The 19488-nt window shown below is 45.0% G+C and overlaps 1 protein-coding gene across 3 annotated transcripts in view; it reads right to left on the bottom strand.

Moving 5' to 3' along the window:
- Positions 1–7441: 7441 nt before the first annotated feature.
- HIPK2 (homeodomain interacting protein kinase 2) overlaps positions 7442–19488 on the bottom strand; it is a 120705-nt gene continuing 108658 nt past the window's right edge. For all 3 annotated transcript variants that reach the window (XM_085049583.1, XM_085049581.1, XM_085049582.1), the window contains exons 13-15: positions 11630–11877; positions 10458–10618; positions 7442–8673 (exon numbers count right to left, since the gene is read on the bottom strand). In XM_085049583.1, coding sequence (XP_084905709.1) covers positions 8212–8673; positions 10458–10618; positions 11630–11877 — 871 coding nt within the window. In that variant the 3' untranslated portion in view covers positions 7442–8211. The remainder of the gene's footprint in view (positions 8674–10457; positions 10619–11629; positions 11878–19488) is intronic.

Below are 19488 nucleotides of genomic sequence, written 5' to 3' on the forward strand. Positions count from 1 at the left end.
ACATATATACTTACATGTGCATTTTAACATCACAATTGATTAAAATACATAAAAGAGTAATCTATTCCTTGGTTTATTTTTTTTTTCTTTTTAAAGATTCACTGTCTTCAGAATTCACTCAAGCAACAATGACCAGGGTGGGCATTTATCGCTATTCCGCCCCTGTGGAGTTCAGAGTCTTTGAATCAAAGTTCAAGCTGGCTACATGATTTCAGAAAGGCTAAAACCAGGATGAATGCCCACATTTGAGGTAATTATTGCCATTAGGTCACAGTTTGCGTAATGTAAGTGTATTTAAATCCTTCTTTTAAAAAAGCAAAGGTATCCTGCAGTACCGGGGGATACCCATTGAAGCAATCAGAATCCAGAATCCTGATCAGTGGGTTTGCTTCCAAAGGAGCCAGCAGTCCTGGAGCACAAGGCACTCCCAGGACAGTCGCCAACCAGCCTAGAGCTCAGGCAAGCAAGCCTGCAACAAGCCTTTTCTAATTTTAAATTTTTTTTTTTAAAGAAAAAGAAAACATAAGGAAAAAAATGCCATAAAATAGATGGGTAACTTTTCTGATCAGAATTCCAGACCGAAGCTTTTCTATCCGTCTTTTTTATCCCTTTCCAAACAGTTTGCTGAAAAATCAAAATACATCGGCTTAAATATTAACTCTATGCCAGCACTGCAAAAACTCCTTGGCTATGTTCTGAAAGTGGGATAAGCTTTGCTTTTGCTGAGCATTGTCGCCCCATTGCTTTCTGTTTCAAAGAGGAAACCTTGTTTGAAAGAAAAAAAGAAAGAAGAGAAAGAAGGAAATGAGGAAGGAAGGAAATGAGAAAGGAAATTGAGGGAGAGAGGGAAGGAAGGAGGGAAGAAGGGAGAAGAGGGAAGGAAGGGAGAAAGGAAGGGAGGGAGAAAGGAAGGGAGGGATGGAGGGATGGAGGGATGGAAGGAAGGAAATGAGGAAGGAAGGAAGGAAGGAAGGAAGGAAGGAAGGAAGGAAGGAAGGAAGGAAGGAAGGAAGGAAGGAAGGAAGGAAGGAAGGAAGGAAGGAAGGAAGGAAGGAAGGAAGGAAGGAAGGAAGGAAGGAAGGAAGGAAGGAAGGAAGGAAGGAAGGAAGGAAGGAAGGAAGGAAGGAAGGAAGGAAGGAAGGAAGGAAGGAAGGAAGGAAACATAGTCCCTGGCTGTCAGAAGTACACGCAAGTATTTACATGGTTTGTGTGAATCTGCACACAGTTCCCCTCACAGCGAAAGAGTTAAGAACAGAGATGTCACAATATTTATCAGTGCAGTAAAAAATATCATTTTTGGAAAAAAATATACCTTTAGTATTGCCTTTCTTAGATTAACTATGATAAGCAAAAGATTAAAAACAAAACCTTTATCTTCAAACACACATGAATAGTCTGTTATAGCAGCACTGCTAAAACTGGAAGGACAAAGCGAACCCGTAAATGAGAAACAGGAGTTTCAAACCACAAATGCCGAACACAAAGCCTCCTAGTATGCTTCCTAAGACTTCTGAAGAACCAAGCCAATCTACCATTCAAATTTCACTCTCAACACACACAAATGCTCTAAAACCATGTCTTCCCACTGAAAGCATCTGACACATGCAGAGCTCAGCTCAGTTTACCTCCAGACCGGTTCTCACACCTCCACCTGCATCAGCAGCTCCTCACAGGTCCCTCACAGTTTGTCACAGGGGACAAGGACTCCAGAGAGCAGAGCCCTCATGAGCAGAGCTCCTCAGCACACTGCCAGGCCTTCCTGCTGTGGGTCTCACTGTGTGCCTGGGGTGTGTGGTGAGCATGGTGGCATCACAGCAGCACACACAGCTAGTGGTGAGGAGGATGGAGACCAGCCTGGAAAGCCCAGTGCCTCTTGTCCAGTGCAGTACTCCAGCAAGGAGCCAAAGCACAGCCACTGACAACAGGACTGGCACCATTTGTTCAAGCACCTCACTCATTGTCACCATCATCAGAGGCAGCTTTGTTGGACTACGGCAGTGGGGGAACCACAGCAGCAGAGAACCATCTTCTCCTCCCAATGTCTGGAGGGAGAAAAATGATTTGTAGGCACAGAAGTGGGCCTCGAGAAGTAAGCTGGGGATTCCAGGTACTTTGGACACAGGTCCTTCTCACAGGAGCACCAGGAGGGTGACACAGAGTCTGGTGACACAGATGAGTGCCCAGGATCACAGATCAACAGCCTTGAAGCTCACACAGCAAATGGGACCACAGCAGGGACAGCTGTGGCAACAGGAAGAGGGAAAACATTCCCTTCCCACATTTTTCCCGTCTGCATTGCCTACCCACTGCAGACCTTGCATACAGGTTTCTAGGATTTGGCCCAAAAGTAGCACTGCAGATTTCTAGTGATTGCAAAGCCACGGAAGAACACAAGTCTAAGTCCAACACCCTTGCCCTGCTGTGCCTGGCCTGACCATGGCATCACTGTTTGGGATATCAGGAAAAGGTTTTTCACCCTGAGGGTGGTTGGGCACTGAACAGCTTCCCAGGGAAGTGGTCACAGCACCAAGCCTGACAGAGTTCAAGAAGCATCTGGACAATGCTCTCAGGCACATGGTGTCATTCTTGGGGTGTCCTGTGCAGGGCCAGGAGTTGGACTTAAACTTGATAGGTCCCTTCCAACTCAGCATATTCCATGATTTTATGAACCCACAGAACAAAACCAGTGTCCTAAATCCGGAGGACACACTACAGAAGCATGCAGAGCATCCAGAAGCTTATCCCCACTACACAGCTCACCATTTGCACACTGCAGTGTCACCACTAAAACACTTAAATCAATGTGAACAATAACGAGAGAAGAAAAAAGTTTTTGACATCCCCTACAGTTTAGGATAGCAGCAATATTTAGTGTGAATTTCTCTGCTCATCAAGCTAGCTACTCAAAACGATGTCAGAAACTTGAGAGAGAGAGAGAAAAAGAAAAAAGAAGTGAATGGAAAGATGGAGTTCTAGGGTGTATCCTCATTGCCTGGTGCTCATGACTCGTGGCTTCATTTAATTTCTGGAGTAGATGGGAGTTTCTTTCTCTCTTTAAAAAAAATAAAGTATCTTTGGTTAAAGAAAAAACCAGGTTTATTGCCCTTCAAATTTGCTAATGGAATTGCCTTCAAACCAAATTACAAGACACAATCCCTTGAACATATAAAAAAAGGAAAAATGTCACAGTCAAAAGTGTCCCTTTCTTGGAATGTTTTACATATTACAACAAAACTAGTAGAGAGAGAGAATTAGAGACCTGCCAAAGCCCAATTTGTTGGGTACAAGCAGGTAAAACCTGCCAAGGAAGATGCAATTGCATTTGCTCTCTCAAATGACTGGATTTGACCACTCTACAGTGAGATGTGCTTCCCTTTGGGTTTTCAAGTCTGCTCACGTTAGTGGTTCTCTACCCACCCTCCTTCATTCTGACCTCACAGCAGGAAACCAAACATCCACTTCTGAGGAGAGACCATGTCTGTGCTCCTTTCTGCTTCCTGCACAAGCACAATGCAAGAGGACATGATGGGGGAAAGGACTGCTGTTTCACTCTGCCAGCCAGAAGCCACCCACAAAACTTCCAGTGTCTAAACATCCTCCTACCCCCTCAAGTCTCCACGCCATTTACCCCATGCACACAAGGAACACCAACTGAACCAAACCGTGCCAATCCCATTTCCTCTCCAAAGGACTCTGCAAGCAAAACCAGCTGGCTATTATGATGTGTGTGGTACTGACAGCATGCAAAGCTTTAACTCCCTCTGCTGAAATGACTGTGTTTCCCCTGTGACCAACCTTCAGGCATACAATTTCTTTATACAGGTGTGAGGGAGGAGGTGTTGCTCAGCTCCCTTAGACCCTCCAGAAAACAGCTCTCACACAGTGTTGCGCTGTGGCTAGCACAGGTCTTTCCCATGAGAAATCCTTTTGTGTTCTATAAATAAAGATAAGGTTTGGATGTTATTAAAAACAGTGTCCCAAGACTTGGACGGTGCAGACCTGGCCAATCAGGCCTAGGGGGAGGTTTCTGACTGACCAATCTGGGTGACTTTTGAAAACTCTATATATATGATGAAATCAAAACAATAAACTCTCTTTACTTCTTGCCACTGAGAACGGGACTCTTCTCTCTGCTAGCGGCTCAACAGCGACATTGCACCATCAAAGCAATTTGATGGCTCTGCTGTGCATCTCTTGCAATCAGCACCCCATCAACCACGACCATCTGGCAGACCAGCAACTCCAGGATGGACAATGTGAAAGGTGGCTCCTCTGACATGCACTGCAAGTCTTCTCTCTGCCAGCCTGTGCTGTTGGAACAGTTCCACTGCCAAATACCCCCCAAAATCAGATCTGAGCCCATGTGGGAGAGGAGTCCAGATGGGTACACAGGGAAAATGCAATTAATACAGGTAAAACATTACTGTGATGGAGATTGCAACCTTCCATGCTTCACTAATCTTAGGCCAGAGGAGCACATAAACAAGTATTTAACTTGAAGTTCTTTAGCAAAGCACTCCAGTGCACAATTAACTTTTAATCTCTCTGATTAAAAGAGAAGTCCTGTAATTTTTCAATGGAATTTAAATTCAGTCACTGCTTCCCCCTATTCTAAAAGAGCAGGTGATGCAAATTAAACCATAAATATCTAAACTGTAGCAAGCAGAACAGCTTCACAAAATTCCACAAGAAGTAATTATAAAAGAAGGAAAAATCTACATCAGGAACAAACAAAGAAAAAAATCAAACCAAGCATCCTGGCCTGTGGACACCTGATTAGTCTTCAGTGAGAGTGGAAGAGCAGGTGAGAAACACTGCCCTGTCTGCAGCCATGCTTTACCAGCTAATGCCATCTGTGTGTGCCAGTGTGCTTTATCCAGTGATGGGACTGACAGCCACCCTTGTGGCTCTGCTGCAGCTCCTTCCACAGCCCTGTTGGTGGAGAGGCATCCATCTGCTTCCTCCTTTAGGAAAACCAAAGCCTTAACATGTAGTGTGCCCTGGTGCTCATCACAAGGGCTCAGTGATCATGGTCTAGAGCACAGTAAGTCTCAATATTTTATAAGTGTCCTTGCAAACTAAGTGATGGTGAGCTGGACCCTGGGGCACCAAGGTCCTTACCTGCCTTTGATCCAGCTCTCCTGACAGATCATTACGTTAGCTGCTGTCAGGTGCTGGCCTCTGAAGGAATGTTTCTGGACTTATTCTGAAATGCAGATGTGACCCAGAGGATAACTCCAGTTCCTCAAGGCTGTAACCACTCTCACTGAGCGGCCCCACTCTCCCAGATTAATGGCAGAGTTTTCAGCATCGGAATAATCTCATTTCTCCTTCCTCCTGCAGTTCTCACAATCACAGTAACCCATCCAATGCCACTGATAAAGAGAAATAAAATTAACAATAACAACAATAAGAGGAAAAAAAAACCCACAAATTTTAAGGAATGCGTGTGCAATTAAAACCCAGAGTAAAATACAATAATAATAAAATAATAATCATAATCATAACAACCATACAATAAAATAATATTATCTTTCCTTTTCATGACATAAGCAGCATGATGCTCTCGCTCCCAAACTGGTGAGAGAGGAGAGGAATGCAAGAGAGAGAGCAGGGCTTTATTTTCCTGCCTCAGATGAAAGGGGACATGTCTTTCCAAAGGAAGAGCGGGGTAAGGTGCATAGGCTGCTGGGAGATTGCATCCTCATCTACAGTATATTGAGCTGGAATGAAGGACAGGCAGGAGAAGAAAACTGTGCAAGGGTAGCCCAGGAACCAGAGCTGGCAACCAGGGAGGTTATTTGGTGGTTTGCCAGAAGACAATAGTCTTGTTGAACAGCCTATGCATAGCAGGGTACCTTTGTCTTCCAGGCCAGCCATGCACTTACCTCAAGACAATATATTTGTGCTTGTCTTTCTGTCAGCTTTTCCAATCTCAGAGAGCCTTCTTCCTCACTGCCACTCAGGGAACCCATCCCTCACCACCCTGCCAACAAACCTGCTATTTTCCAGCATCTTGCAGAACACCTGACTACTTCATGCTCTAGTTACAAGGAAATGTAGAGTGGAACTGAGCAGCCCCATAGACTTCAGCTTTCATGGAAACGTTCTACCAAACTCCTTTCTCTCCTTCCTCCTCAGGACATCCACAGGCATGATGGTACTGATGCACCAGTGCAACTGCCATTTCCAGGGAAACTCCCCTCTGAACCAAACCAATGACAGGAAAGGCTCTCTTTAGAAACTGTTGGAAAACAACATGACCATGTAGCATTCCTTGGCGTGGAGGACCAGCGTGTTCTCCAGTTCCAGGGTCACTCTGCCACTGCAGGCAGGTTTTCGGGGTGTAGGTGAGAGGAGGGGAGGCACACAGTGTCACAGCTATGTTAGAGTGGGTAAGGCTCTATGTATTACAATACTCTTTTCACTTAAGAAACCTGAGATTGACTCTCTCAACTGGATTTTCTCATGCTTGCTTTGGGACTCCAGCCCTTTCCTGACCCTTTCTCATCAACAGACACAGTGAGAGATGCTGGCAACAACTAGTGTTTCCCCCTTTCAAGGACTACATTTTTGCTCCCATTTCAGACACATGACCAGGACAACCTGATGATGAGGGTGGACACTGTCCTCCCACTCCATCGAGAACATCAGCAAACAGCAGAATGAGAATTCAGTTTCCAGGGAGGAAACCTGCTATTTCAACAGGACAGAAACAGACCAGTCCACAAATGAGTCCCCAGACCCCCTGGGGTCCTCACAGCTGACTTGGTCACTTCCAGCCCATCCAGTGCTTGACAAAACACCCAGTTATATGCACTTCTGACCCCAACAAGCCTCCCCAACACCTCGCCAAGTGAGCTACGATTGACGATGTGGGAAAAAAACCCAACACCACCAGCAGGAGAAAATCGGCAGTAACATACCCCCCGCCCCCCCCCAAAAAAAAAAAGAAAAGGAAACAGAAAAAGAAAGAAAAAGAGCTGAGAGTAAATTCCAACTAGCCTCAGTCAGTTTCTAGGAGTACCAGTGGAAGTAAACCCTTAAACCGCGTCTGTAGTTTGGTAAGGCACTACGAGGGAATGATGTAAAACTAAGACTGTGACAGTTGTAATGGCTGTGCTGAGGAACACACCACAGAGAGAAGGCAGCATCTGCACACACACACACACACACACACACCTGGACAATCACATTGTTACATGCCTATGTTATATCACTTTTCTTTGTGCAATCACACTGAGGAATAGTCTATTGGTATCGTTGAAGTTCAACACAAAAGAGTAAAAAGGGGTATGACCTGTATAGTGCTACATTCTACCGGGGCTGGGGGCAGGGGTTTGGGGCCAGCTAAAATGTCTTCTCCTAGACTAAAATGGGATTGAAAAGGAACACTTTCCAAAAAAAAAAAGAAAAAAAAACCAAACAAAAAAAATCCAAATAAAAGGAACTGAAATCCAACATAGATTATTAGAGATCTTGTTTAGGAATAGCATTTCTCAGGGATTTATCCAGTGTTTTCAAGAAAAGGGAGAAATACCCCCATTGCTTCTGCTCTCAACCAGTGCTGCATGGCCTGTTTTGCCCAGGTGTGTTTATGTGTAGCAGTGTTAGAACCAAATTTAGAGCACTGGGACAACATTTTGTCCTCCACCCTCAGCCTCCCTTACCCACTTTCTTTTTCCATTAAAAATCCCCCCAAACCTATATATACTTTGGGATACAAAAACCGCTGTATAAACCCTTTGAAATGCTGGATAAATCCCTAATCCATATACCTATAGGATTAAAAACCTAATGGATTTCATTTTAGGTGTTCTGGACAACAAATTTCTAAATGTAGCTCACTATTGGATGAAAATAACCTTTAAAAGTCTGTTGGTGAAGTTCTTCAAAAGACAGGACCCGCTGGAGGGTCCTTCTGCTTCTCTCTTTCTCTCTAGTTTGGTGCAGAATGGTTGGTTTTTTGTCGTTTATTTTTTTTCCGTTCTTTTTTTCCATTTTCTTTTTTTTTTATTTTTTAAATAAAAACTGCAGAATTGGTTTTTTTCCCCCTTCTTTCCTCTTTTCCTTTTCTTCCTCAAAGTCTCCTTCGTTCAAGTTTCACACGAGCCTCCCGTTGCATTGTTAGCTTGTCCCGTTCTTCGATACAAAAGCGGCTGCCTCACTCCCCCCGGGGTCGGGTGCGTCTCTCGCTCTTTATTCCAGTGTTTAGATGTAAGGGTACTGGTTGACCTTGGTGGGGCTCAGCGGGTATCCAGTGTAGACTGTGGAGGCTGGAGAAGCACTGATATAGGTCTGATGGGCAAACTGAGCCTGGTACTGGCTGGGGTGGATGGTGGGCGAGGGCAGGACGCGCGGGCCCATGCTGACGGGGACCTGGTGCACGATGCTGGCGGGGTAGGTGGTGTGCTGCACCGCGTGCCGCGCCGAGCCCTGCGAGGCCACCAGGTGCGCGACGGTGCCCGTGGAGCCCAGGGCGGCGGGGGCGGTGTACGTGTACAGGTGGGGCTGGCTGGGCAGGTGGGCGGCGGCGGCCAGGTGAGGATGGACCGTGCCGTGGCTGGGGCTGTTGTGAGGGAAGGAGTACGGGGCCTGAGCTATCGTTGGAGTGATGTAGGCTTGCTGTCTCCGGTGACTCCCGGTGCGGTCGGTCGAGATGTGCTGCTGGGCCTGGATAAAGACAGCAACAGGGACAGGTGGTTACAAGACAAGGAATGGCTCTTGACCTCCTCACTATGCCTGGGAGCCTTCCTGTAACATCAGGGTGGCCTCAGAAGAGTCTCCTGAGCTCCTCCTGACACCCTCAGCATCTCCAGTCTTCCCTTGGAAACGAGCAACAGCAGTTTGTCCCTCACAAGCCTAGGAAGACCCTGTAGCTTCATACATTGACCAAAATGACCCCCAGAAGGTCAACAAGCCTCCCAGTTTGAGCTACAACCTGCTGACAGAGTTACCAAAAGACACAACCTTGGATGCCCAGCTCCCAAGAACATCTCCCATAAGTCCAGTTGGTCAAGTAGCATTCCTACCAACCAAGTAGCATGGTTTTTGTTAGCAAACTCTGATGACAAATTGTGGTGCACAGACAGCTCAGGAGAATGAAACTGCCTAACTATGCCTGGAACAGGCAATTTATTTTTGCTCAGTTTGGGTATTTACACTTAATAATTTCCTTGGTTAGTAAAAATAACAACATTATTTTTTAAAGAGAAAGCCCTCAGGTTGATTAGATCCTGCAGGTACCTGGTGCCCTCATGTAATCAGCTAAAATTACTTGAGCACAGGCAACTTCCAGCAGTGGGATGGGACCAATGTACTTTTTTTCCAGGGATCTTCTAAGTTGTTTTTTCCCATTACACAAAAATGTAAGGAGCTTTCCCAGTTATTTGTAGTCAGAGTATTAAATTACCAATAAAGTACGAATTAGAAGACAAGAAGGAAAATGCTCCATGCAATCTCCTTCTATTCTTCCAAAACTTTTCATCCTCTTTGTAAGTACTCTCTGTGCTGTTATTGTGGTCCGAAATAAGGCAGCCACACTCCTCCCCAACTCTTGCAAACAGCATCTTGCCCACTTCCTCCATTTTCACACACTTTCATTTCAAGTTTATTCACATTTTTGAATTTCCTCTACATATTGAGGGAGAAGAGACATTTTTCTCCACCAAGTTATTTTTATTTTTAAAAACAGTTCTGCTTATATCCAGCTCTGGATGCACACTGGCACTGTCCTCTGAGCTCTCCAGACTTTCTCCTCTTGAAACACTGGTAACTGAGCTGTAACTTCCCTACTCTTGTCATCTCACCTCAAGGAAGACAGAGGCCCCAGGTGCAGGATGTGAAAAGGGAATTATTTCCTGCAGCTCCTGGGGAGCTCCCCGGGAGTTCTGATCACAGATTGTGAAACGTCTTATGAACTACATGCTGCCAAAAGATGGGATTTGTCCAGATCTCAGCCCAGCTTTATCATGGGATGGATCAAACTCATTAAATGAGGTCACCTATATGCATAGAGGAGCTGCTTTGCCTTGTCCCATTTGATGGGGACTTCTCTCCCAGTCCCACAGCCAGGCTCATGCACTCTCTTCACTTGGAAGATATTCTCCCCATGGTTACTTACAGCTGAGGAGAATTCAGTCCTTCCTACACTCCTGCTCCACTCCTTTGTGGCTGAGCCACTGCACTTTCCCTCTCACGTTATTCCAACTCACACTATTAAACCATCAGACTTCAGAACACCTGGGAAGAGAACCCCCAGCCCACTCAGGGGTGTGATCTGCACTGCCTCTGCTGTCTGAGCTGGAAGATCAAGGTCTGCAGTCAAGTAGAAACAAGCTGATCAAACTCAACACAGGGTCCAGCTATCACTAGACTGGAACAGGACAGCCCATGATGGAGGAGTGGTAGGTAATACCTGGATGATGCACCACCAAAATCAGTGTTGGCTGACTTACCTGACTTAGATTAAGAGGCTGCTGCTGCTGGAAATGTGCTCCTGGTCGCTGCTGCCTATAGGCAACGGCTCCAGACGAGCTCCCTGAAGAGTGACCGCTGGTGGAGGTCACGGTGCTGGAGGACTTGGACTTGTAGGAGGATGAGTGGTGACTGGTGGTGACTGTGCCAGGAAAGGAAACACATTTGTAGCTTACATGACATTCTTTAATTCTCACCCTACCTTTTTCTCACCGAGTCTCCTCCAGAGTGGCTTTTGGGAGGAGACATACAACAGAAGCAGGTTAAGAAAACTCTTTCTCTCAGTTAACAGAATACCACAGCAGGACTTCATATACATGACCAGCCTGTTAGCCTAGAGGCAGACAAGTAGACCTGATTAACTGGACCCAAAGCAGGCCTGGAGAAGGTTTTATATCTCCTTCAGAACCATGAGACAATGTTCGGCCAGCAGAACTGTACAACGCAGGTACAAATCCCAAGGAGAGGAAGGAAATTATGGTGTTCACAGCATAAAAAAACCCTGGCTTGCCTAACGTCAGGTGAGTGGGAAGGGAGGGAGAAGATGCAGGTGGGGAGCTCACCCTTTGAGCCTTTGTCTTCACCAGCAGTGTGTCCAAAGCAAGGACTGCCAGGCAGCTCAAAGCCAACTGCTTTGGGCCAGACTTCCACCATAAAACCCTTTTTCAACACATTGTACTATCTAGCATTGCAGAGGTTCTGGATGAGCAAACCTCACCAGTCCACAATGAAGATCCTGGGGAAATGTTCTTCCCAGAAATGTCAACAAGTTTGGATGGAAATTCACACGTGTTTTCAATCTCTTACCCATTTTAAAGTAAGCCTATGGAAAGGCAAGGCAGCAAAGGTTCACACTTGCATTTGGGAGCCTTTCATGTCAAATGGTGAACTAAAGGCTGCATTCTGTTCTTTGGTCTGTACAGAACTAACTAGGACTGACACTTGCCCCCGTGACCCCTGAGTGAACCAGGGCACACAAATAATGCAGCATGGCTACCGAGAACAGATGTGGCACTTGAGAGAAGTGCAGGAACACAGTGTTTTTGGAAAACCCAACCCACCAAACAAACAAAATGAAACTGAACAATGAGATTCTTCCAAGATAAATCATTTATTTCTTACTAATTTTCTTGACGGAAGAGGTGCAATTTACCTGGCGCCAGGCTATCGCACTCTACCAACACCTCACTGGCCTGGGTTTTCAGTGGTGGCACGATGATGGTTCTGGGGTTCCCACTGCAGTGAGTCTCTGGAACCCCTTTGGTGTCGTAGCTGTTCCCATTGTTCTGCCCTGTGCGGTGCTGCACGGCGTAAGGGCTGTTGTTGCTGGAGGAATCGGAGTAGGGGGAGTCATGCACGGTGACACAGCTGATGACATTCTTCCTCTGCTTGGACAAGGTGCTGCAACACAAGCAGACACGAGGAAAGAGTGAATGGGGCAGTGATCAACTCGGCACCATTAGATGAGCTCCGTAAGGGCAAAGCACAGCCTGCAGCCCTCTGCCAGAGAGGCTGCTTAAGCCAAATCCCAGGCTTCAAAACTCCCTCGTTACTATTCCAGGAAAGCCTTCATGGAGGTCAAGGAGTGAGTAAGACATTGTGGATAGATCTGATATTCACACTGCTTAGAATAGCACTGAACCAGACTGCCAGATTTATTTTCAGACTGCTTTTTATGTATGTGTGCAGTAGAAGCCCAGCAGTTATACTATGCTTTGTTGCAAGTCTCACCACCCACACAAAAACGTGGTGGTTTCTCCCAGCCTTTCAGCAATGATTTAATAATAGATGCTATGACTTTTCATGCTTAAATTCCATGAATCTACAAAATACACACCATTCTATTTACTAATATGGTACAATGGACATATAGTCTCAACAAACATTTGAAAATGAGTAACAAATGACAAAGAAATGACGAAAGTATGCAATGCTTTTGATTTTCTTGCCTTTCTCTGAACAGGCTCTGGGTCTCCTGACTCTAGTGTAGATTATCAAGGTCCTGCTGCAACTAATCTATCTATGACATCAAGAAAGTGATTAAAAAGGAACATCAACACTTCCAAGATTAGTGCTGGAAGTTCATTAGACTAGACTGCATGAGTACGATTGGGATTTGCTCTGCTATTGTGTCTAATTATTCCTCATGGTTTCTCCTTCCTGTTATGAGCTTGTTTAGGGAGAAAAAGAGAGAGTGAGAAAGAGGAGGGAGGAAGGGGGATGGTGAAGATTTGCTTAAATGGCTCACATCCTTGACAGTGCACAGACCTTGACTACAGAAAATAGCTGTTATGTTTCACTGATTGCATTATGTTGTTATGGCAACTGAAGTTTTTAAAATGATGAAAAGAAATGGATAGCACATAAAAAGCTAAGTAATTAGGCTTAATGGTGGAAACAGCCCCAACAGGAACAGAAACGCCATGGAGAAAAAGGAATCTTAACTTCATGAGTGTGCACTTTAAATAGAGATCTCTTTCCCATGGAGTGTCCTTCCTCTCTGTTCTCTCAGTCTGGCTAGTCCAGTGCAGGGAACAGCTGATTAATCTGGTCTCAGTCTGTGATGGAGCTGTTTGTTCCCTGGTCTCAGCATTGCTTCTTGCCCAAGGAAAGGTGGAGCAGACACAGAACAGTTTCCTTCCCAGAACATTGTTTGCCTTATTTATTTTTCACACTGCTAAAGGAGCTGTGGTGCTTCCCTTCAACTTGTCCATCCCAAAGTCTCTCTGTCAGCATTCACAAACTGCAACTCACTGCCTGTCTCCCAAGACTTGGGACTGAAAAACTATTACCTTTTCTCTTTAAAGAGCACCTTGGGGTGCTGCATTCACAAACAAGTTCCTATCACACTGACTTTCCCTGGGCTATCATCCTGGTGTGCCCCGAGGAGGACAAAAGACCATGTTGTTCTACTCACAGTGGAAAACACTGTGGGTCTCTTAGAGGCCACTGCCATCCTAAAAGATTGTCACTTGGAACAGGGCAGATGATAGAGAAGGAGAGGGAGCTATTGCACAGCAGTTGGAAAGAAATCCTTCCAGGGGCAGGGATGGATCAACAAGGAAGATGTACAACAGCAAACCCTCATATTCTGGCTTTTCATGAGGAGCTGGAGAGCACTGGATTAGAAATGGAAAGAGCAGCAGTGTATTTTAGATGGACAATGACTGTATGTGAAGAAAGATGTAGCAGTTTGGATATGCTGCTATGAAAGAAGAATATTAAGCCAATAAAAATGACTAATATTGCATCAATATTCCCCTCTCCATCAGTAGAAAGGCCTGTAATCACACATTTATGAGTATCCACGCTGCTTGCCCTTTGCAGCTACCCTTGGCTGCCAGTTGGGAAGAGAGATATATTCTTTATCTCTGACAGTTATTACATTTTATAAAGAAAAATCAAGTCACTAAAGAGTTTTCTGACAACTGATAAGGTCTAACTGTTCTTTTACAGTCCCTTCCTGATCTAAGTGGCTGAGCTGCTGAACTGGAAATACTTGCTCTCAGCTGACAATTGACATGGGAAGGTTGAGCTGTAGAACTGGAAGGGTAATTTTCTGTGTAATCTGTGCTATTTATTGTTTTAGGATGGGCATATTTTTCACCAGTTTGATTGAGGGCTTGTCAAAACAGGGACCATGGGAAGTTTTATCCTTCAAAGTGTTAAAGCTCCTTGGTTACAATAAGAAATTCAAATATAACTGTTTGGTTCAATAAATAAGTGACCCCAAACCCAAACCTTTCCAGAGAAAGGGATCATATCAGGCTATTAAACTCACTTCATGGATGGGAATCTGAAAAGGACCAGAGCTATGGTCCTGCCAGGCCTTATGCAAGTGCTCAGCACTGCTAATACGTGTCATCTCCCAAAGTCAACTGGACTATTCCTGTAACAGAGCTAAAGCCCATGGGTAAATATTTGCAGGATTAGGGCCCAAGTGATCAGCCTCTCGACTGAGCAGGCTCAGCCATTTCAAGCACACGGGGAGTCCCACTGAAAGCAGCTGGATTGCTGTCTCTAGGAAAGGTAACAACTGTGGTTAATGTTATAGCAGGGAGAGAAGTCAGTTTGGACTAATCACACATGCCAAGAGCTCAGCACCTGCTGTACTAGAGCCTGTCCCACAGATTAAGGGTGGGAATTTCAAAAACATCAAAGGCCCAACACAGCCTGAAAATCAGTTGATTCACAGGCTAAAAGATACACTTTAATCCAAAATGGAGGCTTTTGAAAATTCAGCCCAGCAGTTAGCATTCCCCCTACTCCAAGCCTTCTTGCTAGCCAGCAGCTTTCCCCCTTCCAGCTCCCTCTAAGGACTCCCTCAGCTGCTCTTCCCACCTTGCAGTAACCCAGGAGTTATCTGTGTGAGGCCCAGGCTGATGGATCACCTTCCCTGCTCACAAACTATCAGGACTGAGAGCTTTTACCTGTTGGCACAGCACTTGCCTACTCAGCAAGCTTACTGTATTCCTATAACTCAGCCACAGCTTTTGAGGATGTTTGTGCTTACACACAAAAATACTATTAAAAGTCTTGCCCCTTCCTATTAAGCTCTCTCCAAGCCTGGTAATTGCTTTCCCTCCTGCATGCACAGAAGCAGCAGCAAACATGATTTAGTAGTTTGGGGAGTTGGTCTGTGTTCCTGGTCAGCTCGTGTGCCTGCCTGCATTATGTGGGGAGGTGTATTTTAATTCTCCAGAGGAGGGAGAGGGGAAGATTGGTGAAGTAGCAGCGAATCCAACCACACAGAATGAAAGGCACTGAGCCAGGAAGGGTTTTTAACCCTTACTGCCAGAGCTTGTGTCTTCCCTTTTGGAACAGCAGCTGATAAAGTAAGAATTGCTTTGTATGTTTATTATTAGTTTATGAGTAGTATCCCATTCCCACCTGGTCTTAAAGAGCTTATCCTCAAACTTGGACCCAAACCAATTTACATCTGTCCAATGTGCAGACACAGAGCACAATCATGCCTTTTAAGTAGAAGCAGGTCTTGGGGATGGGTCTCTAAAATGTATCACCCTTTTGAGTGCACAGCAGAGGTGGATGTGGGGCCCTATTCCCTCCAGCTAGGAAAAGCCTGACAGAGGAAAGAGAAGGAAGGCAATCTGTGCACAGGCACCCTGCAAGAAACTGAGGTGGTCATCTGAGATACTGTTAATGGAAAGGTGCTGAAGACAGGTGTTGACAACAAAAAGTGAGAGGAAATGAAGGAAAGGAAGATGCTGAAGTAGGTGTTAAAACAATGCTGAAATCACCTCAATAGCCAAGGACAAGGACAGAGATAACTCCTGTAACAATTACAATTTGAGATGATTTTTACTTCCTAAAGGCCCAGGCCAAAAGCTTGGTATGTGCCAGCATTGCAGGAACAGGATCTTTTGTTCCCTGAATACCTTGAGTTTGAGCAGAATCACAGAAAAAGCAAATGTTGTCTAGTGGAAGCAATTCTTCAGTGCGTGGTTCACTCCAAGAGCCACAAACCTTTCAGTGCTGCTGACACTGTAGCAACAGAGTCTTTTAGCTCTCAAGGTCACCAACTTGGCCTTCCAGTTTGGAGGATGAAGGCAGCCATGGCACAGCTGTGCCTTTGAACTGGTGTGCATACACACCAGGGCATGTTCACTTCACTTCACATCACAAAAGCTCCTTTCCAGGTCTCTAAAACTTAATAACATGCAACCCTTTTAGTTTGCTGCTTCAGAATAATCCACCTATTCTAGGAAAGCGTGGAGTCAGCCAACAAAAACTCACAACTGCAATTGCTCTCCTCATGTTGAAATCTTATGCCATGCGTATCTCAGTGTTAGGAACATGCCCCTCTCTTCAGCTCAACCTCCAGCCTGGCCTGTTAATCTGCTCTCACCTGCTTTGTGAATTTCTGATGGTAAGAAATATTTATCAAGTACTACACTGAGGCCATTTTATTAGGCTATACAGCATGTGTCATTGCTATTTAAGTCATATAAACTGAATTGCTTAGCAGGTTGTAAAGGTCCTGCTGCTCAAGGTTTGCTGATAGAGCTACTGTCTGTCTCTGTAATTTTAAGTAGTAGTTGCATGTCGGTGTCTTCTGGAGGTGGAAGGCAGCATTCTTTTTACCAAATGACTGTGGTTAGTCAACGTATTGCTATGCAGAGTCAGTGCATTACTATGCACAGCAGAACACAGCCACAATAGGCTAGATGTCAAAAGAGAATTACAAATGGTGTTGTGCCTCTCACACATGCACACCAGCAAGTTGACAAAAACACCTGGTTTGTGCCTGCCAGCAATTTCTGTGTGTAAGTCTTCTGAAGTGGGCTCCACCACCACTGCACTGCCACGTGAACAAGGTGAGTAACAACTCGCACCAGCTTACACCCTGTTACTGAGGTGAGACACACAGGGACTACACCATGAGCTTCCCATCTTAAGAGAGAGGCACCCCACAGCCCTGCGAGGATTTAGTGCCAGTGAGGATGGTCAGTGAGGCAGTTCCTCAGTGGGAACAGTGGTCAGTCTGCCTTGTCCAGAAAGGCAGCGACTACTGTCAGGATCCCATGGGAAACCAAGCTGGAGGAATGTTACCTATGACACCTGCACAGGCAGGGGCAAACTGAGGGGCTCTCCTGCCTCTTTGGAAGCATCCCCAAAACCAGCTGAAGGCCATCACTGTGTAGTTTCAAGGAGAGTCATGTTTTCTTTGGCTGCTATACTCATTGCTTGGAGGGCAAGTCATCTAGGCATGTTGAACAGTCATGGCCACTGCCCTTCCTTCCACCCTTTCCTCCTGCCATGCTCTGCAATGCATCCCTTGGCAGGATGCAGAAACACCCTCACTGGACCACCAGTGCCCAAAGCATCCCTTTGCAGCACCTTTTCTGCTCTCCCTCCCCACCACAATTCCAAGGTGCCTTTGTGCCTCTCTGCTCTGTGTCTCAGCTCTTGCTTTATTTCTCTCCACTTCTAAGCTTCAGAAATATTTCATTAAGGGAGGATTTATATTTAAACCAGTGCAGCAGGTGAAGTTGCATGCTGGGGAGTACTTAACCCCTACTACATGCTACTCACTGCGTGTGTGCTCTGCCCACTGGGAATGCACTGGCGCTATCAATCAGCTGCTCTGTCCACTAGAATTTCTTGCAGAGAAACTAAAAAGGAATGAATTTTTAAAAATAAATATCAATATACTTTCTGTTTTACTCTCTTCACAGTGCTCTGCAAGTGATGGTTAGACCTAATATCTTCTATACAGAATAAATAACAGTTGGGGTTATTATCTTTCAGCAGAGCCCTGTAAGTCTCTTTGCCCTATGAAATCTCTGCAGAGGATGCTGAGCTGAGAATGTACAAGCTCATTACACAAACTGGGTGACAAAATTGTTTCCTGTTCCTATAATGCTCCTTATAAGCAGGTTTTTCCCCACTGCTGTTCTACGGGACAAAATATCACATGCAAAACTTCGTGAGCAGCAGAAACCAGGTAAAACCAGTTCCATTTGGTAACAATGTTCCCTTTTTATTTTGACAATTTTAATTTAATGTTCCTATTATTTGCTTACATTTTGAAGGAACAAACCCCTCCATTAAACCAGAAATGAGACGTCTTCTCCTTAATTAGTTAATTCCCTAACACTTTCTTCCCTTAAATAAAGGTCAAAACTTCTTGCAGTTTTGAAGCTTTTCCAGATTTCACTGCGTTGAGGGTATTACTAGAAAAAACTCAACGTAGCCAGCTAAAAAGCCTTATTTTTGATGAACTGGCTTTTCCAATCACGAATTTGGCCCCTGAACATCTCTGACCATCTCTCTGCTGAACTGTAGCTGAGGTTCCTCCTCTGTGACTGTGCCCTAGGCACAGGGCTGGGGCCCAGCAGATGGCCCCCTTTGACAAGGCTCCACCGAGCAGGTCCTCCAGAGCTCATCTCACGCCACCTCCCCAGCACCTCTGCCCAACAGGAGCCCAACATTTTCAGATGAATATCGATTTTATCAAGATTACACTCATCAGCAGTGCAAAACGAGCAATGAGCTGCCCTGCCTTCCTGATCAGTTGGTATTTCATAAACACGTAATGTAACGCTTCCTACCCTTCAGTAGGAAAAGGAAAATTCTACCCTCATCACAATTAATTTTTGAGGTTTTTCTTTCACCAATAAAAAATGTGCAATATGAGGAAAACTCTCTCTGCTGCTCTGGTATTACAGAAAGGCTTTTCTGTCACAGTAAATCCAGGGCTCCTTTCCTGCATCAGCACTCTCCTATTCTATCAACATTACCGGTATTTCTTAAAACTGAGACTTGACAAACTCTTACATCATCAAAGGATCTGCTGCTTCTCACAACCACAATCTCTTTCCACTGAGGAATCGATAAAGCAAACATTTTTAGTCTCATGGGTCAAAGGTCAGTTTCTAGCCCTGTAAGAAGTAAAAGAAGGAAGTGCTGTAGCAAATTCAGGGGCTGATTCAATGACAGTGAAGTTAATGCAAAGTTACCACTGCTATCAATAAGATGTGATCAGGTAATTACCTTTGATCCATCAAGTGCCATATGATTTCTATATTCTAGCCTAAAAAAAGCTAATGTTTCTAGGATGTGAAAAATAGCATGTTTCAAGTGATTCCTTATTTTTCACCCCCACACCACAGCTATTGCCCAATATGGTAATATTTGCATCTATGAGTGAGACAATGCATTCTTTGCATGGTTTCATTTTCAACTCAGATCCTGAACCTTTGGGCACTGATTACATTAAGCACATACTTCACTGTCACTCCCATTTTTCTTGGAGCCAAAACAACAGACAAGTAAGAAAATTTAGAGGCATTTTCCTGAATGAGACAAAGTTTCAATGAGAAAGACTTCAACAGGGACAAAGTTCATTGGCATTACATGCTGATACAGCTTCCTTGACTGGATACTCTCACTCCAGCTGAGAATCTGGTCTTATATCTACCCACGTCAAAAGGTACTGAGCAAATTGATTTTGCTCTCCTGGAGACTTTAACCAAAAATTTCTCATTCTGG

The sequence above is a fragment of the Lichenostomus cassidix genome, chromosome 1Ab, assembly GCF_008360975.1.
Source record: "Lichenostomus cassidix isolate B80296 chromosome 1Ab, HeHo_3.0, whole genome shotgun sequence".
Classification (NCBI taxonomy): domain Eukaryota; kingdom Metazoa; phylum Chordata; class Aves; order Passeriformes; family Meliphagidae; genus Lichenostomus; species Lichenostomus cassidix.